At 44.2% G+C, this 20,444-nt stretch overlaps 1 protein-coding gene across 1 annotated transcript in view; it reads right to left on the bottom strand.

Annotated features, from left to right (window-relative positions):
- The window catches only part of EPHA8 (EPH receptor A8), an 876,683-nt gene that overhangs the window by 179,542 nt on the left and 676,697 nt on the right, over positions 1-20,444 (bottom strand). Inside the window, exon 3 of the mRNA XM_085608587.1 lies at positions 14,624-14,779. Within this exon, the coding sequence (XP_085464713.1) occupies positions 14,624-14,779 (156 nt within the window). The remainder of the gene's footprint in view (positions 1-14,623; positions 14,780-20,444) is intronic.

Genomic DNA, 20,444 nt, shown 5'->3' with positions numbered 1-20,444 from the left:
GCTCTTTAATCAATTGTCCGTAGTATACAATTGTTCATATAATAATGTCTCATTTGAGTATGATGGTACTCAGCATTTATTCCACCACAATGAAAACATTTTTTCCATGGAGCTAACTCCTTTTCCAAACAGATGCCAATTCCACCGTTGTTCCTTTTCCTTTCTCAGCCTGGAAAGGGATTTATACTGGGATTTGAAAGAATAAACATTTAAGTGTCTTCATAATGAGAATGGACTGAAAAAGTTTGAAACTCAAAAAAAGGGAGAGTCTCCCCTCTCTGGCAAAAGGGACAGGGTAGTTGAAACTAAACAAAAAGTTATTTTCCCTTTTTTTGTATATTGAACCAAAGATTGGACACTTAAAATAGAATGGTTTTATGGTATACTTATGAAATGATGACTTGTAGCAATTGATAATGTATTAGAAGTATAGGGGTGATTTTCAATTCTCCTTTTTTTTTGCTTGTGACTTTAAATGAATCTGAATTAAAGTCAAAGGCTTTTTATGAAAATAAAAGCAAATGCACAGATATATTTTCTGTGTATTATATTGTGTTTGTAAGGACTCAACAAAGATATTTGCTAGTAATTAATACTTTTTTATGCCAGCTGTTGTCCATTGTGCTTGTAAACACATTGCCCAGTCTTTGATTCAATATACACAAAAGGGAAGTTAACTTTTGTTTGTTGAAAAAAGTTTGTGTATACATTGGTGGGTGTTGTCAATTTCAGGGCATACCATCCTAGAACTATCAAAACCTGCTATTTTTTGAATTACTCGATTGAAATTCTATGTGTAACATAACATATTTAAAGCACACGTTTACCCAGGGTATCTTGGCACTGAATAACAGATGTTTGTTGTTACCCAACTCAATTGTACTCATTTTCTCAACCTGAGAAGGATGAAAGGCTGAGCGGGCCCATTGGGACCAGACCATGAGGTCGAACACAAGCCTCTATAGTGGATGCATTAGTCCACTAAACCACCAGACCAAGCATGTAACTGTATGACTAAATCAATTTATGTTAAACTATAGGGTATATTTACAGGGGGTTATCGCCAAAGGAACATCACTTTTTGCAGCTTAACGTGGCGTAATGCTGCCTTGTAAATAAGGCCCCCTTTCACACTACACTTAGCGTGAAAGGGGTAGGCAATGGGTAACGCGGTGGGCGTTCCGCTGCAAAACCCAATGATTTTGACGTTGCCCCCTATTTACAAGGGTGGCATAAATACGGAGCAACGTGAAAATTAAGACCAGGGTAAACCTGGTCTTAACATGGCGAAACGAGGAGAAATATTTAATTTCTCCTCGTTTTTGCCTTTTCTATGTGTGCTGCATTGTGCAGCACACATAGAAACAGCAAATTTCCATTAATGATTGTTTATGTGCAGGAAGGTGTCCCAGAAGGCTTGTTTCCGGTCCAGGGAGGACCTAGCCTGGCAGTTTGAGCTGGACTGTTTCCATGGAGAGCAGGGTCAAGACTGATTTGCATATGGCAGGGTCCAAACTGGGGTGGCATAGTGAGCAATAGAATAATGGATTAAACCCAGATCTCTTCACTAGGGGTGAGCGGTTGAAAAGATTTAGAACTCCATCCATCATCTTGTTGTGTTTGCTCTATAATATATCCCAACCTCTGGCAAGACAGGGACACTAAATATTCTGCCACTTTTAGTCAATGTGAGGCCTTCAAAATATTCCCTTTTTTTGTTAGCAGTAGAGACCGAGCTAGGAGGAATCAGAGCAGCTGTCCTTCCCTACTCAACTCCTGCAATGTATAGATTGTTTTTACTTCCTTCTGGCATGTTTTCATTAATTAAGCATCAGCACCTTTCCTGAGAAGAGCTTTTCACATGAATGTTCACACCATTATGAATGTTAGCTGATACCAAATCTCACTAAATGTTGTTTTGAGCTTTACCAGAATCAATTATCTACAGTGCCTACTCCTGACACAGGTACATGTAACGCCGTGATACACTGAAGTATACAAAAAATTAAAGGTTGGAATGCTTGAATTAATCCCAGCCACTGGTCGTCCGCGTCCCAGTCCATCGTTATTTTGCACACCATTTTCACCTCAGTTTTTGACATAGCCATATGCAAATTAGTCTCGCCCCTGCTTCAGTAAGCAGTAGCAGTCACTCGTAGTACAAAGTGATGGGGTGGAGGGAGGTAAACAGAAAAAAACCCAAATACAAATAAAAAGAGAAAACTTACCTGCTCCGACAGCCGCCGCCTTGCTCCCTATCCTCGCGTCCCTTCCAGGAGCCTGCTGCACACTGCACAGGCTCCCAGCTCCCAATCCCAGCACTGCTCACATGCTGGGAATGCAATTCCCAGCATGTGAGGAGCACTGGGATTGGTCTGAGCAACTCGGTTCGGCACTCAGCCATAGATTGGGAGCCTGTGTTGGTTTCTCCACCCAGCTGTACAAATCCAGCTAGGTGCATAAGGCTAAGTGCGCATACCGGCCAAAGGGCAGTCCAAACTGTCATCAGTACCCACCACTTCCCGCTCCTCCCTGGTGCTGTAGCTGCAGGATCAGGATGGAAGGCAACACCCCTCCCTAAAAGGCCTAAAAATAAAATGATTAAAAAAATGTTTTATTTTCATTTTATTTTTGCCCTCTGCCTCTGCTGGCTTTCAGAGGTGGGGTGTTGATGCTCCTCCGCCATAACGGAGGAGTCACCCCTGCCAGTAAGAGCAGTCCCGCCTGAACTGCCAGGTCAAGTCCACCCTAAACTGGAATACAGACAAATCAAAACAGGTCTTGCCCTGAATGGGGCTCTTAAGTCAGGTGTAGCTTGACTGATGTGGCACAGGGATCACGGCACCCACGGGTCTTTGATTGCTTGTGGTTACGTTTCCAGAGGACCTGGCCTTGCAGTTCGGGCTGACTGTTTCTATAAGAGCAAGGGTGAGACTAATTTACATATGACTGGGTCCAAAACTGAGGTGGCACGGTTTGCAAAATAAGGATGGGCTCCAAGCAATTTCCATTTTGTGAGATTAATTTAAACATCCCATCCGTAATTTTTTTTGTATAGTCTGGGTGATATTACATATAATACTATTCCAGTCACGAAGGCGGCCTTTACTCAGCTGCAGACTAAGGGGCATATTTAAGAGGAAGTGGCAGAGCGCGGCATTAGCCTCTTTGGCTTAACGCAGCGCTTTGCCACTTCTGAAATGCAGGGCTACACCGTATTTACAAGGATACAAGGATACGATGCACCCCTGCGTTTCCCCCTGTGTTGGAGCTACCTAGCGCCAACGCATGCACCCTTGCACCATAGTGCAAGGGTGTCTGCGTTGCAGGAGAAAATTGTTTATGTGCAGGAAGGTGAACCTTTCTGCACATAAACAATCTGAAATGGTGTTTTGTATCTTCTATGTATGCTGCTTAACGCAGCACACATAGAAGTTGCAAAGCGTCATTTTCTTTCAATAATTGCTTTTGTGCAGGAAGGGACACCTTCTTGCAAATTGACAATCAATGGCCTTTCGCTGTTTCTATATGTGCTGCACAACGCAGCACACATAGAAAGAGCAAAAACGAGGAGAAACTCAACATTCCTCCTCATTGCTCCAGAGTAAGACCAGGTTTTTCCTGGCTTCATTTTGGTGCTGTCCCATATTTACGCCACTCTTGTAAATCAATGGGTGTTGCGGCGGAACGCCCACCACAACACCCATTGCCCGCCCCTTTCACGCTAAGTATAGCGTGAAAAGGTGCCTTATTTACAAGGCAGCGTTAAGCCAACACAACGTGAGAAAAAGTGATGCTGTGGTGGCAATAGGAGCTTGTAATATGCCCCTAAGAGTGCTCAGAGCTCAGAAATTAGTAAATATAAAAGTTATTTCACATTGTCTTTCAAACTGCACAGAGCTTTTTGTGTTTTATCCCACTTGATCATGTGACTTTATTGTTATCTCCCTGTTCATTTCATTTATGCCCCTAGCACAATTTGAAAATGCAATCCAGCATTAATAGACCTGAACAGCACAGTGTGACATGCAACACTGTATCAATTTCTGACTGCAACACCCTATTGAGCCCCTTGTGTGACAAAAGCTGCAAAGGATTACTTGATAAATGTACAAATATGACATGAGCGCTGAGACGAGAAAGACGTTTCTTCTTTGGACATGGCTGAACGGTGCAAATATCAAAGCACTGAGCCAGAAAGAATAGCAGACGTGCGCCACACTTTGAAGGAGCCAATGGGATTAGTTATTTAGAATGCTGTGGCAACCCTGGATTTAGGTGTTTTAGAAATACAAGTAATGGGGTCGTCTGAGGACGGGAGGCATCAAAGGAGTGCCTAGTAAACATGTGGCTTTTAAATTTCAGATAATAGGTTTAAGGCTCTGCCAGCAGACCGAGGATGAACAGACGAGGTAACAAATTGAGATCAAACGAATAGAATGCATGACAATAAACGCAGCACGGAAAGGTTCCCGCGTTCTAGACAGAAGCAATACATGGCAGATAATGACGATCAGACCAACCTGTTGTAACAGCTAAGAGCCTATCAGTAAGTAAGTAAGTAAGTTTATTATGCATAGTTAATTAAAACCAGTGCAAACATTTTACAAAAAATTTACAATTGCATAAAAGTTTGTTCATTATAATCATCATTTTTAAAGCGTGCAGTAAAAAACCCAGAGTAATTGTCCAGCAGCATTTTTTTTTCCCTGATGCAGAGCAGCATGTTCCTTGGCATCCTAATGACCTCCTACTTGTTGTCTATGTAGTTGATTGCCGGTTTTAGTGAGTTTAACAGTCTGTGCTCGGTCATCGCAAGGAATTTAACATACCTGCAGTTCAGTTTCGTATTTGCAGGGTTCATGCAGGCAAGCACTGCTTGCCTTCTAGTGCTGGTCCCTAACTGCTTGAACTGGTCCTTTAGGAGGTGTTGACAGGCTAGCCGAAGCTCTTCACAGAGGCAAGTCAGGTGAAGAATATCGCCCTTTTCTTGATTACAGAGCGGACAGGCTTCTTGGCCTTTGCTCCTGAGCCATGGTGGAAGATGCTCTCTGCTCGGCAAGACCCCTAATCTGAGTTTCAAAAACCGCAGTTTTATGGCCTTGGGATAGCCCTGACTGAAGTATGATTGTGGTGTCAGGGTTTTGTATGAATTTAAGGTCATCCATGCGTGGTTTCTTTTTGTAAATGCGGCCTTGTCCTCTAATAAGGAAAGAGATTTTTTGTTTTTCCAAACCAGTTTTTTAAACGTGTTATGCCCAAGTTGCATATCCCAAGTCGCAAATTGGTTGGTAACCCCCAGGGCTGCCTTCAAGTAAGATCTTGCTTGAGATTCGTCCCTGCTTTGGATTTCTTGCCATAGCAGCGAATTTAGTGTGTTAGCCGAGGCCGAGCGGAGTTTGTGGCAGCAGATGATGTAGGCTCCCTGTCTGGCAAGGTCTTGTTTTAGCGAACCAAACTCCAGCCTTATTTGGGCAGGCGAAGTGTAGAGCGGGAGCGAAAACATTATTCTGTAGGCTTTTGTTAGGGTTGTGTCCAGGTTCTTAGAGTCTCTTCCTCGTAGTGCCTCACTGCCATAGCAGATGGAAGGGAGTAGTTTAGCCTGAATAACCTTCAAGTAAGGAGTCAAAATTGGCCCCGTCAGATGGTTGGCTAAGTTTTTCAATGAGACGGCAATGCAGATCCCGCTCCTTTTTGTTTCTTGTTTATGCTGTACAAATTTGCCATCTTTGTCGAAGATGACTCCAAGATATTTGTACTCAGACGCTGGCTCTATTTTTTGGCCACCTATGGCCCATGACTTCTGATGTTTGTTCTTGGTGTTGATTGACATGGTTCGGGTCTTACTCAAGTTTATTTTTAGATTGTTTTCCGTTGCATAGCTATGCACTTGGATCAGAAGCTGCTGGAGGCCGATATCGGTGTGGCTGAGTAGTACGACGTCATCTGCGTACAGAAGATTACTCAGAGATTTTCCTCCCAGCCTCGGGGAATGGGAGTTGCATGTTTTGAGTAGACTTGGTAGGTCAGCCATGTACAGATTAAACAAATTTGGGGCAAGCACACACCCTTGCTTGAGGCCTTTGGTGGTGCAAACCTTAGATGACAAGTGTGTGCCGCCCCCTAACTTCACTTGCACCCAAGTGTCAGAGTGGAGGAGCTTCAGCATGTTGAGCGTCGGCTGTGGTATGCCCCATTCCGCCAGTTTCCCCCAAAGTCTGCCTCTCTCGATGTTGTCAAATGCTGCACTGAAGTCGATATAGCACAGGTGCAGCGGAAGTTTTTTAGTTTTTGCAGCATCTATGATTAGGGAGATAGCCAGTATGTTGGTTGATGTTCCTGTGTTTTTCCGGAAACCGGTCTGGTTCAGTGGAATAATCTGGTTTGCTTCCGCCCATTGCACAATCTCTTCTATAATAGTTCCTGCAAAGTATTTTGCCTCATTATCAAGGAGGGCTACTAGGCGATTGTTGTTGGGGTCCATTTTATTGCCTTTTTTGTGTATAGGGACCATCGTCGACCCTCTCCAAGATTCTGGGATTCTATTTAGGAGTCTAACTTCCAAGAATATCGGTTGCAGGATGGTTGCCCATTCTGTGTTGTTTTCCTTAAATAGGGCTGGAGGGATGCCATTGGGTCCTGGCGCGCCTTCTTTCCTGCCCTTACAAATCTGCTTTTTTATTACAGCTATTTGCTGAGCGGCTGATAGCTCCAAGTAGTTTGTAGTTTGGCCTTGCTCTCTCTTGGTCAGAGATCCCGGCATTGGGGTAGTGGAGTCTGCCTCTATGTTGTTACCTCTTTGTACTCCTGTGTGTTCCAGATGGTCATTAAAGTGGCTATAGAGGTAGTTGATCCATGACTCTTGCACGATGTGCGATCCTAGGTCTTTATGTTGTGGACGCAAGATCCTGTTCATTGATTGCCAGAAGCGGGCCCTATTGCTGCTTTTGGTGTCATATAGTAATTTTGCCCATGCCTCGTTTTCAGCATCTTTTTTTATGGTCCATTTTATACGTTTGAGCTCAGCCCTTTGTTTTCTCAGCTCTGCTCGAAGATGTACATTGTTAGGGGCTGATCTTAGCTTTCGTAAGGTCAAGATGACTGTTCTTTTGTGTGACCTTACTTGAGCTCTCGGACCTTTTTTTAAGTTGCTTTTGCTATTTTCTTTATGGAGGTTACTTTTTGGGGCGTTCTTAGTTGCCAGTTCATTAAGCAAAAGTCCTGTGTATTGCTCCCAGTGGAAGATGTGCACAGCTGCATCTGGTTTGTGTGAGTTGTATATGAGGAGGGCAGTTTCAGCCAAGGTGGTTGAGTTAGTTGACGTGCATTTGATCCTTTTCAGGTTGATCGAATAGATCTCCCCTAGCGTATTGTCTGGATTAATTGCAGTATGCGTCTTAGATGTCAGATGGCATTCCTGGGGACGGTGGTCACTTTCACCCTTGTCCCCCATTCTGAACCCCCGGATATGTGGAAATAGTGCCAGACTGGCAAAAGTGTAATCCAGAATATAGCTAGCAGTTTGTGAGTAGAAGGTTTCTACTGGAGGAGAGTCAGTCAGAAATCTTCCATTTAAGGCCCGAAGATTTTGATGTTCTAGATCTTTAAGTAAGGCGTTGTTTTGATTTTTTCTGCTATGTAGCGGGGAGCTTTAAGGTGGAATGGTGTAGATTTTATTGAGGGCTAATGCCTCTTCTTCTGCTGATGAACCACGTACGTTTTGGTTGAAGTCCCCTGTCAAGAGGAAGAGAGGCTTTTCCATCTGAGTGACGTACTCCGTCAGTTGGTTGCAGATTATGTTAGAGTCATTGGCTCTGTGTTTGGGGTGAATGTATGCGTTGACAAGGCATATCTCTTCTTCTTTATTGCCTAGCTGTATTTTTATCTTCACTGTTAACGTTGTGGATGTGGATGAGTCCAAGAGGACTGCCGAAGGTATTGTTGTGGTGGATATGTATGTAGCCAAGCCTCCAGATTGGTGACCGAATCTGTTAGTTCTGACCGCTGCTGTAGAATAGCAAGTGAAGCCCATGATATGTTGTGTGGTTGTAAGCCAGGTTTCTTGCAGCATTATTATGTCGAATAAAGAGATGTATTTTTGAAAATTCGGGTCGTCCATTTTTGAGTTTAGGCCATTTATGTTCCAAGAACAAATGCCTATGGTTGGTAACCATCCCTTTTTCTCGTCACTAATTTGTTGGTAGCGTCAGGCCTCTTCAGGACATGTGAAGATCGTGCGAGATAGTTAGTTAGATTGTTAGTGCTCGATTTTGATATGATGCTCCCCTTGCACAAGCTGCTGTACGTCCCCGGGGGCTGTGTGTGTGTTTATTTGGCGTACTTCCTCGCGGGGACTTAGTGACGGTGAGAGTCCGAGACTGATAGTCCTTTGATGCTGGGCCCCGCCGGCTCGTTGTGAGTGCCGGCTCAAGTCCGGCTGTCTCCTTCGGCCTGTCGATTGGTCGCTGTCAGGGGCTGATCTCTCTTGTTTTGGGCGAGCTTCCCAAGGCGCCTCTAAGGACGCTAAGGGTATTTACCTGTTGTGTCTCTAGTTCCGGTCTTGTCCTCCTCTGAAGTGGTGAGGGGTAGGCTGGTCTTTGTAAAAGGACTAGCTTGATGCCCCATATCTTAAATTGCGCTGCTTCTCCTGCAATTAAGTCGGCGACTTTGCTAGAGCACCAGGTAGTCTTAGTCGCCTCTGGGGAGTTTGAGTTTGTAGCGGGTAGGAATTCAACCGAGATCAAGTCCTTAGTACTTATCCCCCCCAGGTTGGGGATGCATTCCATAAGTTTGAGAATGTTGCCACGATTTAGCGTGTCATGCTGCAGTTGTGACGTATATTCTGGATAGAAAACCAAGGTCTCTGTTGATTGTTTTTTTTTCCCTCCTCCTGACGAGCTGGTGAACCTTTGCCTGGGTGCGCTTCGTGAAGTGCCAGGTTAGTGCCTTTACCTGGCATATTGGCCATGAATGTTATTACTTAGGTTGGTATTGTTTGCCTCGGTATTATTCATGTTTCAGATGGCCAATTTGCTTGTGAGTGCTCTGGTTGGATTGGAGCAGAGTGGATGGTCATGATTGGTGTGGCTCTCCTTTGGACTTTATGGTTTGAGCGTAGCGTTGAGCCAGTTGGTCTTTCTCTGGCCCCCTCTTCAGAGTTTAGCCTGAGTGGATGCTTGCTTGCCATTATTATTGATGTATGTTGATTAATTGTCGCCACGGGTATTTCCCTTTGGAGAGGAGATTCCTTGTTTGGCGATGTTAATTCTCCCGCTTGATCGTCGTAGGGCCTTGTTTTGTTGTTCTTGGCGCCGCTTGGCTGTGTGCGCTGTTTGGTCATTACTGCCACATCTCTATGTGCGTCTGTTTGTTCCGTTTGCTCTCTTGCCGATGAACCTTGTGCATCTGTTTGTTCCGTTTGGTCACTAGCCGTTGGACCCCGGCGGCCTTTGCCCCTGTTGCACTGGCCGGCTATCGTTTGCTTTTTTCTGCTGTCGAGTAGGGTCAGTGGGCGCGTGGACTACCCCTTCTGTGGTAAGGGCATTGTTTGTGCTAGCCGAAGATTTTTCCTCTGTGGCAAAGAAGATGGGAAAGTAATTTGTCGTGGATGATTCGGATGTTTGCTTACGCCCTTTTCTTTTTTGTTGCTGCCTTTGTTTTGCATTGAGTTTTGGGGGTTGGGCCGGTCCCCTCTGAGATATCTCCTCGTTTGCGGGAGCGGGATGTTCAGTTGGCTCTAGTCCAGATACTTTGCACCTGGAGGCTCCCTCTTCAGATTTAGTTGGGCCCATTTCCTGTATTGCGTTCCCTCTGTGTAGATTCATCAGATCTCCTATTAGATCGGTCAGCATTGAGGGTAGTGTGGCTAGTTTATCGACAGCTTGGCTGCAATTGCAGCTCAGGTAGGTACTAGTTTGTGCTCTCCTGATCAAGTTGTTCAAATTGCCCAGCTTGTCATCGATGCCGGCTTTAAAAACTGCCAGTGTATCAGCTCAAGAAACATTTTAGCATCCTTCCCTCCCATGTCTTATACATTACTGATATTAAATCATAACATCTAGTAGAATCACCATATCTAAACTATTATTTTCGTCAGCAATTTCTGTGTTTGATTTCTTACTTCTTGCTTCTTATCAAACCTCTGATCAGATGTTGAAGGCATGGTGACAGAAACTGTGAGTGTTCAGTTGTGTTCCTGCTTTTGCCGCCCCACAACTGCCGCTGTAAAGAGGTAGGGTGTGCTGGCGAGAATTTCGTCAGTTTGCCGCCCTGCGTGGCAAACGTATCAAGGAGCGGGGGGTTACAATTGCAGCCCTGTGACAGCAAATAAGAGCGGGGGGAGGCCCCCACCCTAAAAACTCATGCCGCCCGGGGCAGACTTCCCCCGGCCCTCCCTAGCTATGCCACTGTGTGTGTGGTGCCTGACTGGGTCTCTACACTGGGGAATAACTCAGGCCCCGGCACCCACAGCAGCGCTTGTGGTCCCCAATCCAGCCCAAGGCCAATGAACATCTATGACATCTCAGGGGCCCCTCATCACATCCCGCAGGGAGGCAACGTCATTTTGTGTTACATCACTGTCTCCACATGAACAATTCAAAATATCCTCCCACAACTTTCGTGAGTCACCTGCCCCAGAGTTCCCCTGGATGGCCTTCTGGTCGCTTCTTCAATCCTCGAGCTGATGCAGAATGCAGAAATACACCGGCGTGCAAAGCACGCTGCCACTAGACTGAATGGATGGAGGCGGGGACTCTGCATCAAATGTATGGGGTTTTGAGGGGTTTCTTAAAATCTTTAGAACGGTTCTATTTTTAAGGCATTAGCATTGTGTGCATTCAGACCGCAGTGTCTTTTGAGGCCTTTTAAGGTTCGTCATTTCCAGGATTTAACAGAAAACGGTATTGGAAAAATTAAGATTGAGAATGTTTCAAATAAGATCACTATGTAGGCAGCAGGGAAATACAGGTCTATGTAGATAAACATAAAAATAAAAACTAGGCCTGGGTGATATTATGCTTATTCAGGCATCAGCATCATCATCATAATAATCTTTATTCGATTTTATGGATAAAATCACAAAAGACAAGTCATTTAAAAACAAGATACAGAGTGTCAGTGTCATAGTCATCTGTTTTTTAAAACTTCCACCAGATAACGTACAAGAGAAAAGCAGTTAGAAGGTGAATTTAACAACTGTAAAAAGAGTAAGGCTGACCTAACCTTGTTAAAATTGAGCGGTAATAAAATTGGGCGAATAAAATTGTGTCACAGGTAACTATATTTTGGGCAAAATATAACCACATGTAGTGTGTCGTTGATCGAGGTGTTATCGCAGTTGCAGGGGGGCAAATCTGAGTGTTTTAAACAGCCACGGTTAAAAGGGACCATTCGGTGAAATAAATTTAATCTAAAATATGTCTACAAGTGGCGATGATGGCGAGGTATATCCCAAGTCAGATAGGGTTCAGTATTACTAACTGTTTTCACCAGCAGCGCGTGTCGCATAGAGTGTTTTGTTAAAGCAACATATTCGCATTCTGACCTGAGCTTGTCTATAAGTGCAGATTCAACCCATTTACCATCGGTGTGAGTTATGCTTGGGGTGTTGACAAACATATCGAGCCTCCCTATAGCCCTCAAGCTACGTGCCACATACGCCAGCCATGGAATATGTAGGGGTTTGTATACTTGAAAGCTGTCTTGCAGGATCAGTCTATTAAAGCCCAACTCCTCTTTTGTCCAGATCGAGTTCCAGAGTTTTAATGGATTAAGGTGAAGCCGATCAGTTAAATAATCCAAACCTAGTTCTTCATGAACAATTTCTTAAGGGGTGCATTGACAAATGCCAAGGAAACTCCTTAGAAACTTATTTTCTACAGCTTGGAGTGGGGCCACCTGGCCGTATCCCCAGATTCCGCTGCCCTAACACACTAAGGGGATACATTTAGCACTGTATATCTCCAGAACCGAATGGATATGAGTGCACCCCAATCGGCCGGAAAAATCCCTGACACCAAATATCGCCCTGCTATAAGAGGAAACCTTTTGATTAAGGAGCGAGTGCCAATTGAGCTCAGAATCCAGTTGTATTCCCAGGTACTTGAACTTATCCACCTTTCTAATGTGCTGGCCATCTATTACATACTTCATTGTTCTCCTTTTTAAAGGGCCAAAATTCATGACATGTGATTTAGAAAAGGTGGTGGATAGGTCAAGTCTGTTCATAAAATTAATGAAAAGAGAAAGAAGCTTGTTCAGGCTTTTAGCAGTGCGGGCCATTAAAACTGTATCGTCCGCATACAGCAGAGCAGGAATGGGGCGGCCACCTACTCTGGGGACCACAACACCCACAACAGTCAGGACCTTCTCTAAACTGTTGATTTAAAATTGAAATAAAAAACGAGCTAAAATGCAACCCTGCCGTACCCTTCGCTGAAGTTTAAAGTGCTCAGTGCATTCCCCATTGGGGCCAAACCTAACGCTGGCGGACAGGCTGTTGTGCAAATCGCGCAGGTAATTAATTGAAACTGTATCAATATCCATCTGTGCCATCATCGACCAGAGCTTAAAGCGATTGACTCTATCAAAGGCAGAACTAAGCTCCATGAAGGCTAGATGGATGGCCCCCTTCTTGGCCTTGGTATACTTGCAGGTTAAAAGATAGAGATTCAAGGTCTCTTTTATTGTTCCTCATCCAGGGCAAAACCCGTACTGGAGGTCAGACAGAAAGCCTCGCTCCTCGGCCCAATCCGTGAGGCGATTTAATAAAATCCTACCAATAATTTTCACCTCCGAGTCTATGAGGGAAATAGGTCTAAAACAGGCCGGGCTGATCTGTTTCCCTTTTTAAAGACAGGGACTATTATAGACTGGGACCATTTTGAGGGAAGATGGCTAGATACAGCAGAGTTTACTTCTTTTTACAAATAACTTCCAAAGATTATAGGGTGAGCCCAGTAACTACTTTCTTTTCTACAGCCATACCCAAAGGCTGTGTGCGGACCTCTTGTGCTGAGAGAGTTATGGGCATATGCTAAGATGGAAATACCATACGATGAGACCAGACAATGTATATTAAAGAATGCCTGTTCACTTTCCCAAGAGGACAATTGTGTATACTTTGAGTCAGGTGCTCCAGATATCTGGCATCAGTGGAAGCAATGACTAGCCTGATTTTAATGACCAACGGAATAATACTCACCGTCACCTAAGAAAGTCATTAAAGCTCAGAAAAAAATCTACCTTAAGGACAAAAGTGTTGGCAATTTTCAGGCACCGGGTGCTTTGGGGTCATAAGGGAGACTTTATGTCCTTCCACCACATACTGTGATGCACAACACTCAGGGGCTTATTTATGAGAGCCCTGCGTCACTTTTGCACCACGTAAAGCTGCACATGTGTGACGCAGGGCTCTTATAAAGATTTATGAAGCCACCCAAAGCCACCCTGCGTGGCTTTGAGAGGACTCATAAATCAAGAGTAAGGTGACGCAGCGCAAATCGCGCTCTGCGCCGGGCAGATATTCCACGGGTGTGGCGATGGGTTTTACCATGATCAATGCCAATGGAATTTTACGCTGCCCCAGATTTACAAAAACATGTAAACCTGGGGAAGCACCAAATCCGTCCCGGGGTGAGGTATAACGAGGAGAAATAATTTAAATTCTCCTTTTCTTTTCCTCTGTTCATGTGTGATGCATTCTTCAGGACACACAGAATGAGAGAAAGGCCTCTTAGGATTGTTTATATGAAGGAATGTGCCCATTCCTGCACAAAAACAATTGTGCCTGCAACGGGGGGTGCAAGGGTGCCTATGATGGTGATAGGCTGCCGGAACGGCACCAGCGCAGGCAGAAAGGACAGGAACGCACTGTAGCGCTTAAATACAGTGCAGTCCTGCCCTTTCACTTAGGCGTAGGGCAACGCAGAAAGTTGCCTTGAGGTGCTGCCCTACGCCAAATGGCCATAAATGGAGCCCTCACTGGTCAATGTTATCGAATTGCCCCTTGATTTGAAATGTCTAAAGGCTTCTTTAAGAATCGTTTTAACAACAGAAAGCAACAAAGTAGCTTAATAAAAAAAAATACTCCAAAGAAAATGTTAAGTGTTCTGAGCTCGCCACTCCTGGCTGTTATAAGATACCTCAGCTAGTCACAGAACATTAATATGCATTGTACTGTTTCTGATATCTGTTCCGTCACCATTTCGCCACATAAGGGATCTGGTACAAATTGCAGCTGGATACAAGGCTGCATAAAAGAAACCTAATAAATAAACAAAAGATAAACTGTTGATGCCCACCCCAACAGGAAGTCACAAATCAAGCTCTAAAAATTAATCTTTCTGCAACTGATTTAATCGTAACAGTGCTTAGTGGACTCATGCATCCTCTGCAGAAATCTGAGTGCATGCTAAAGGTCAGAGAGGTCATTTGAGCCATTTACCCTTCTGAGGTCCAAATAATATGCACCACTGAGTTGGGTATGAGCAACAATGGCAATTGCGGTGATTTAAGGCATAAGTGATAAAGCCCTGTATAAGCAATCAGTTACTATTGTTATACTGTCCTTCCTCTATGGGTTAAGGTCTCCACTTTTATTCAGACCTGGCAAGGTACTCACGCGTGCAAGGGGCTGATGGAGGGTCCAAGGCTGCCCGATAGTAGCCAATGTCACAGCGGCACACCTGAGCAGCTGCACTTTCCGTGTGGCTGTAAGGGGGGCAGTTGGCACACAGCTGGTCACCAGGCTCAGATTTGTAATACCCAAATTCACAAGCTGTGGAAAACATTAAATACAACAGTCAGTGATCTTTTTTTTACAGATTAGAAGTATAAATATTTGTTCCATACAATTGGCACCTGAATAAATACATTTTCATACCGGATATTTATAGACACCAGGTTAGTGTAGTAAATAGGTAAATTACACTTGATTCTCATATTAATTATAGTGAAGTTGCAATAATGTGCATGACTTCCATAGGAAGCCTCAATCGTTTACACCAGTTTCTAAGTCTGGTAACTCACTGCTATGACTTAGCAACTCCTTTGCCTCTGTGTAGCATTTGAAAGCAGAGGCATGTGATTTTGGGGGCCATACATAACATAAAATTATAGATAAGTAAAAAGTGAATTGTGGAGAAGATTTTCACCTGGCGGTTCTGAGTAACATCATAGACAATTTGAGCTTCGCTCTTGTTTTCTATTTGATGTCACTCAGAACCCCTCAGAAAAAAACATCCCCATAATTCCCGGTTACCCAGCTACAATTCTACAAATTATTGGTGTGTGGAGGTATAATTTTACTTAACGGAATCAAATGACCCTACATTTTGTTTCATTTTTTACTTGCACTTTATCAGTCACTTTCGATGATTCTCAAATCCACATTAACCCACAAGAGGGCTAAGCTTTTTAAAAAAATTTCCAGGATTGGAGGGTCTCTGAAATCACTCTTTCCTATTAGTACTTTGATTATAATACTGCATATGGCATTTGTCAACCCTGCATCACTCCCTTTAACTGGTAGGTCGCCCTGAAGCCCATTTCAACACCTGCCAAAAAAGCAAGTAAACTGGTGACATTCTTTGGAGTTCCAAGAATCAGGTAAACAGAAGCACCTTACGTCAATTTGTTCAGTTGTAAGGGACGCTTTCTCCCCTATTCAATACTCAAAATATTACCTTTAACCTTCTAGCTGTGAAAAAGTTAATGGAATAAAGGATAGTGATGTGGCATAGAGTGTCATAGAGTGAAGTGGCATAGAGTGTCGTAGAGTGACGTGGAGTGTCATGGAGGGAGCAGAGTGTCGTGGAGTGGAAGGGCGTAGAGTAGAGGAGAATGTCAGAAAGTGGAGTTGTATAGTGCAATAGAGAGAATAGGCATAAAGCAGAGTGGAGTGGAGCATACTAACGTGGAGTGGCTTAGAGAGAGCTGCATAGAGTTGAGTAGAGTGTTGCAGAATGTAGTAGATTGTCGTAAAGTGGCATAGAGTGTAGTAGTGTAGTAGGGTGGAATGTCATGGAGTGGAGTAGGGTGTCGTAGAGTGGAGTGGCATAAAGTGTCGTGGAGTGGCATATCGTGGAGTGGCATATCGTGGAGTAGTAGAGTGGAGTAGTGTGTCATAGAATAGAGTGGAGTTAAGGGACATGGAGTGGCATAGAGGGAGTTGCGCTGTGTGCAACATTTCAAAGTGGAGTAGAATGGCACAGAGTGGAGTAGAGTTTTGTAAAGTGGAGTAGAGTTTAATGAAGTAAAGTGTCCTAGAGAGGAAGATCGTGCAGTGTAATGTCATAGAGTGGAGTGTTGTAAAGTGAGTGGAGTAGAGTGGCCTAGAGTGAAGTGGTGCAGAGTAGACTGGCATAGAGTGCAATGATTCTAGTAAAGAGGTGCAGAGCGCAGTGACACAGAGTGCAATGGTTTAGAGTAGAGTGTAGTGGCGATAAGTAGAGTGGTGAAAAGTAGAGTAGAGCGGCACAGACTGGAGTGGTGCAGTGTATATTGCAGTGGCAGAAAGTGGAGTGGCACAGAGTGCGGTGGCATGCAGTGAATGGTGCTGGGTAGAATGGAGTGGTGCAGTGCATAATACAGAGGCGTATAGTATAGTGGCTTAGAGTGCATTTGTATACAGTGGAGGGTTGTAGAGTTAAGTAGTGTAGAGTGCAGTAGTGCAGAGTAAGTTAGAGGGGCATTGAGGGGGTTGGTATAGAGTGCTGTGGCATAGAGTTCAGTGGTGTAGAGTAGCGTGATGCAGAGTAAAGGGGCATAGAGTGTAGTTGTGCTGAGGGCATCGTTGTAGAGTACAGTACAGTGGCGTAGAGTTGAGCGGTGTAGAATAGAGAGCAGTGGCATAGAGTGAAGTGTTGCTGTGTAGAGTGGCACAGAGTTCAGAAGCAGAGAATGCAGTGTTGCAGAATAGAGTGTGGTAGAGTGCTGTGGTATAGAGTAGAGTGGCAGAGAGTGCACTGGTGTAGAGTGCAGTGACGTAGAATGGTGCAGAGTAGAGTAGAGCAGTGGTGTAGAGTAGAGAGATGCAGAGTAGAATAGAGTGGTCTAGAGTGAAGTGGAGTAGCGTGCAATGATGTAGAGTGCATTGGCATAAAGTATAGTGGCATAGAGTGCCTTGGGACTGGGTAGATTGACGTAGAGTGCCATGGTGTAAAGTGCATTGGTTTTGGGTAAAGTTATGTAGAGTGTATTGGTGTAGAGTGCAGTGGTTTAGAGTACAGTTGCACAGAGTGCAGTGGGGTAGAGTAGAGTGGTGCAGAGTACAGTAGAGTGGCATAGAGTGGAGTGGCGCAGCACAGAGTGGCACAGTGCATAGTGGAGTGGCGCAGAGTGAAGTGGTGCAGACTGAGTAGAGTGGTGTGGAGTGCAGTAGCATGGAGTAGATTGTTCCAGAGTAGAGTAAAGTGGCTTGGAGTGGTGCAGGGTAGAGGGGAGTGGTGCAGGAGAGAGTGCAGTAGTGTAGAGTAGAGTGGAGTAGAATACAGTGATGTACAGTAGAATGGCATAGAGTGCAGTGTCAGAGTGCGGTGGTGCAGAGTAGAGTGCAGTACAGTGGAATAGAGTAGAGTAATGCAGAGTAGAGTGCAGTGGCACAGAGTGCAGTAGCCTAGAGTTCAGTGGTGCAGATGGAGTGGCATAGAGTTCAGTGGCGGAGAAAGCAGTGGGACAGAGGAGGGGGTTGAAGGGAGTACAGTGGTGACATACAGTTTTACGACTAAAACAGTGCACCAACAATAATGTGTGGCAAACAATATTTGGCAATGTCATCACCTAATATATTGATCTGTTTTAATGGTACAAAAATCAGAATTACCAAAAAATGTGCTTCATTTGTGCTTTCCTAATTCTGATATATTCCTAAATATCTGCAAAGTTAATTTGCAAACATTTGATATTGTTGTGTGTTAGGAAGAAATTACATCCTCCATCCTTCCTCCAGCACACCCCCATTAGCCAGCATGATGGTCACATAAATCCTTGGAAGTTAGAGAAAAAAAGGTAAACACCAAGCTCCCTCAAAAGACAGAGTCTGACATTTGACCTCTGTATTTGACTGCACAGCAAATGTGACAAATTAAGAACAAGATTTAAAGGCTTATTTACAAAAATTAAACACTGGCGTAAAGATATAGTAAATGGGGAATGTAAGGTACAAACTCACGCTGGACAGCCTAACACAAATAAAACCAGCAAATAGAGACTAAGCAGATGTGAGTCACAAACCACAAAGCCAATGGTAATCAGTGGGCGGAATGCATTCCCAGGGAAGCTTTCTGAATGCCCCCAAGATGTCTTAAGCAAATCAGACAGCTGGGCTTTCTGGTAAGCTTCGAACTACAACTTACATCTGACCATCTGCTCTAAATAGGGCAACAGTCTGAGGTACTTACATGCATTGCCATAAGTCTGTAGGGTCCTAGATGTAGGATTTCGGCAAGCAGAGTCAGAAGACGCTGGATGGTCCACTTAACTCTAAATAAAGTATGTGGACAGTCATTTTGGAAGACAAGTCACTCTGACATGTTTGCGTCAGAGTACTCATTTTTATTTATTTTTTGCATTTTTTATACAGTGAAAACTTGGTCTAAGGATAATAGAGCACTTTCCATGAGCACCAGATTACATTATAGAAGATCAATTCTTTTTTTCTTTTTAAGACACTGGGAGAATGAGCGATTTGAACAGAATCACAGGATGCTGAGTTGATGCCAGAACTCAAATCAGTTTCCCCATTTCCAAAAGTCAGCAGCACTGCTTGTTAGTCCACATCACCCTGCCTTCTATCTGCCACACTCTAAATCCACCCTGAAATTATCTTCTTTTGCTGACCAACAATTTTAAACCGTGCGCTACTCAGAATCACAGTAGATTAGCAAGAAGTGTACCATATAAGAAGTGTCACTAGTTGGGCCTTAAATTGAGAGCTACTACACCCACATGGGTCCTGTGTTTTGGTGTTTGCAGTGGGAAGATGGTGTGTGTCTTAATCTGAATGGTTTAGTTCTTGCTATACCTACACATCTAGGTTTTTGACTTTGATGATAAGTTGAGTCAGCTGAGCCAAAATACATGGAAGGCAAAGAAAATAGGAAAGCAAGATTCCATTTGAGGCCAAAAACAACTATGCCGTAAGCTGTTTACTGAAAAATAAGATTCATGGCACTCTGGCAAGGGGAGTAGCCCTTCCTTAATCAACTAGCCAGTTGGTGTTGCCACAGCCAGAGTACAATCTGCAGGGGCTGTGGAATCAGCGAGGAATCACTTGAACACATAGTATGCCTGTGCCCAGCACGCAGAGCCAGTTTACGAAGAGAATGGAACATACCTGCGGGCAGGCCATCATTGTCTCTTTGAACCCCGACAACAAGAAGCTGAATATCTTGTTGACCAAGCTTTTACTATTGCAGCCAATAAGTTAAACTGGCCGGTGGTTTAAAATGCTGCTTCCTGCAACTCTGGCCTAGCAAAACTAGCTGCCTCATACTATTTGCACTTTATGGACACTTATACTGTTACAACTAAATGTAATGTAACGTAACCAGAATTTATAAAGCGCTCTATCACCCCATGGGTATCCTGTCGCTGAAAAGACAGAGGTTCCTCTACACGCACACAGTTTACCCACCGCAGGCATTGCAAGCACTACACCCTAGGGAAGAGGTAAGTTTTAAGTTTTTTCCTAAACTGTAGGAACTCCTCTATTTGTCTGATATTAGGTGGGAGATTGTTCCACAGCTGTGCCGCCTCACAGCTGAACGCTCTCCCTCCATATCTGGAAGCTCTTGCTCTGGTGGTGTGGACCAGGTGAGCAGTAGAAGAATGAAGAGTTTGTGACGGTGAGTGGCAGGCAAATTTTTCCTGCAAAGGCAGAGGTCCGAGTCCATGAAGGGCCCTGAACACATTACATTATGCTTTGAACTGGATTCTCTGGGTTAAAGGGAGCCAGTGGAGATCGATGAGAGCCGCAGAGTTAAAGCTAACTTTGCGGCTATTGTTTGTATTCTTTGTAGTTTCTTAAAAAGGAAATTTGGTGCACCAAGAAGCAGGGCGTTACAGTAGTCCAGCTGGCTCAGGATAATGCTTCTAACTACTAGAGCCCTGGCTGACAAAGGCAACATGGGAAGGATTTTCAGCAAGGCTTTGATGAGGGAGAAACAGGTTCCAAATGTTATATTTACATGTTTCTCCATACTCAACTTGATGTCGAAAACTACCCCCAGATTGCACACAGCAGCTGCTGGTGTGGGAGGTGTATCTGCCTGGATGGACCAGAATTTATCTATGAGTGGGTGAGGGATTTCTTTCACTGTACAGTGCAGTATTTCTGTTTTCCCACCATTAAACTGCAGGAAATTATCCATGAGCCAACTAGCAGTCTTCTGCATACATTCGTGGAAGTCACTGAGTGACGTAGACTCTCTGCCTTCCAGAGA

Source organism: Triturus cristatus, chromosome 1_2, assembly GCF_964204655.1.
Source record: "Triturus cristatus chromosome 1_2, aTriCri1.1, whole genome shotgun sequence".
Taxonomy (NCBI): Eukaryota; Metazoa; Chordata; class Amphibia; order Caudata; family Salamandridae; genus Triturus; species Triturus cristatus.
Note: the sequence above shows the minus strand (reverse complement) of the source record. Positions and strands in the feature narration are given on the sequence as shown.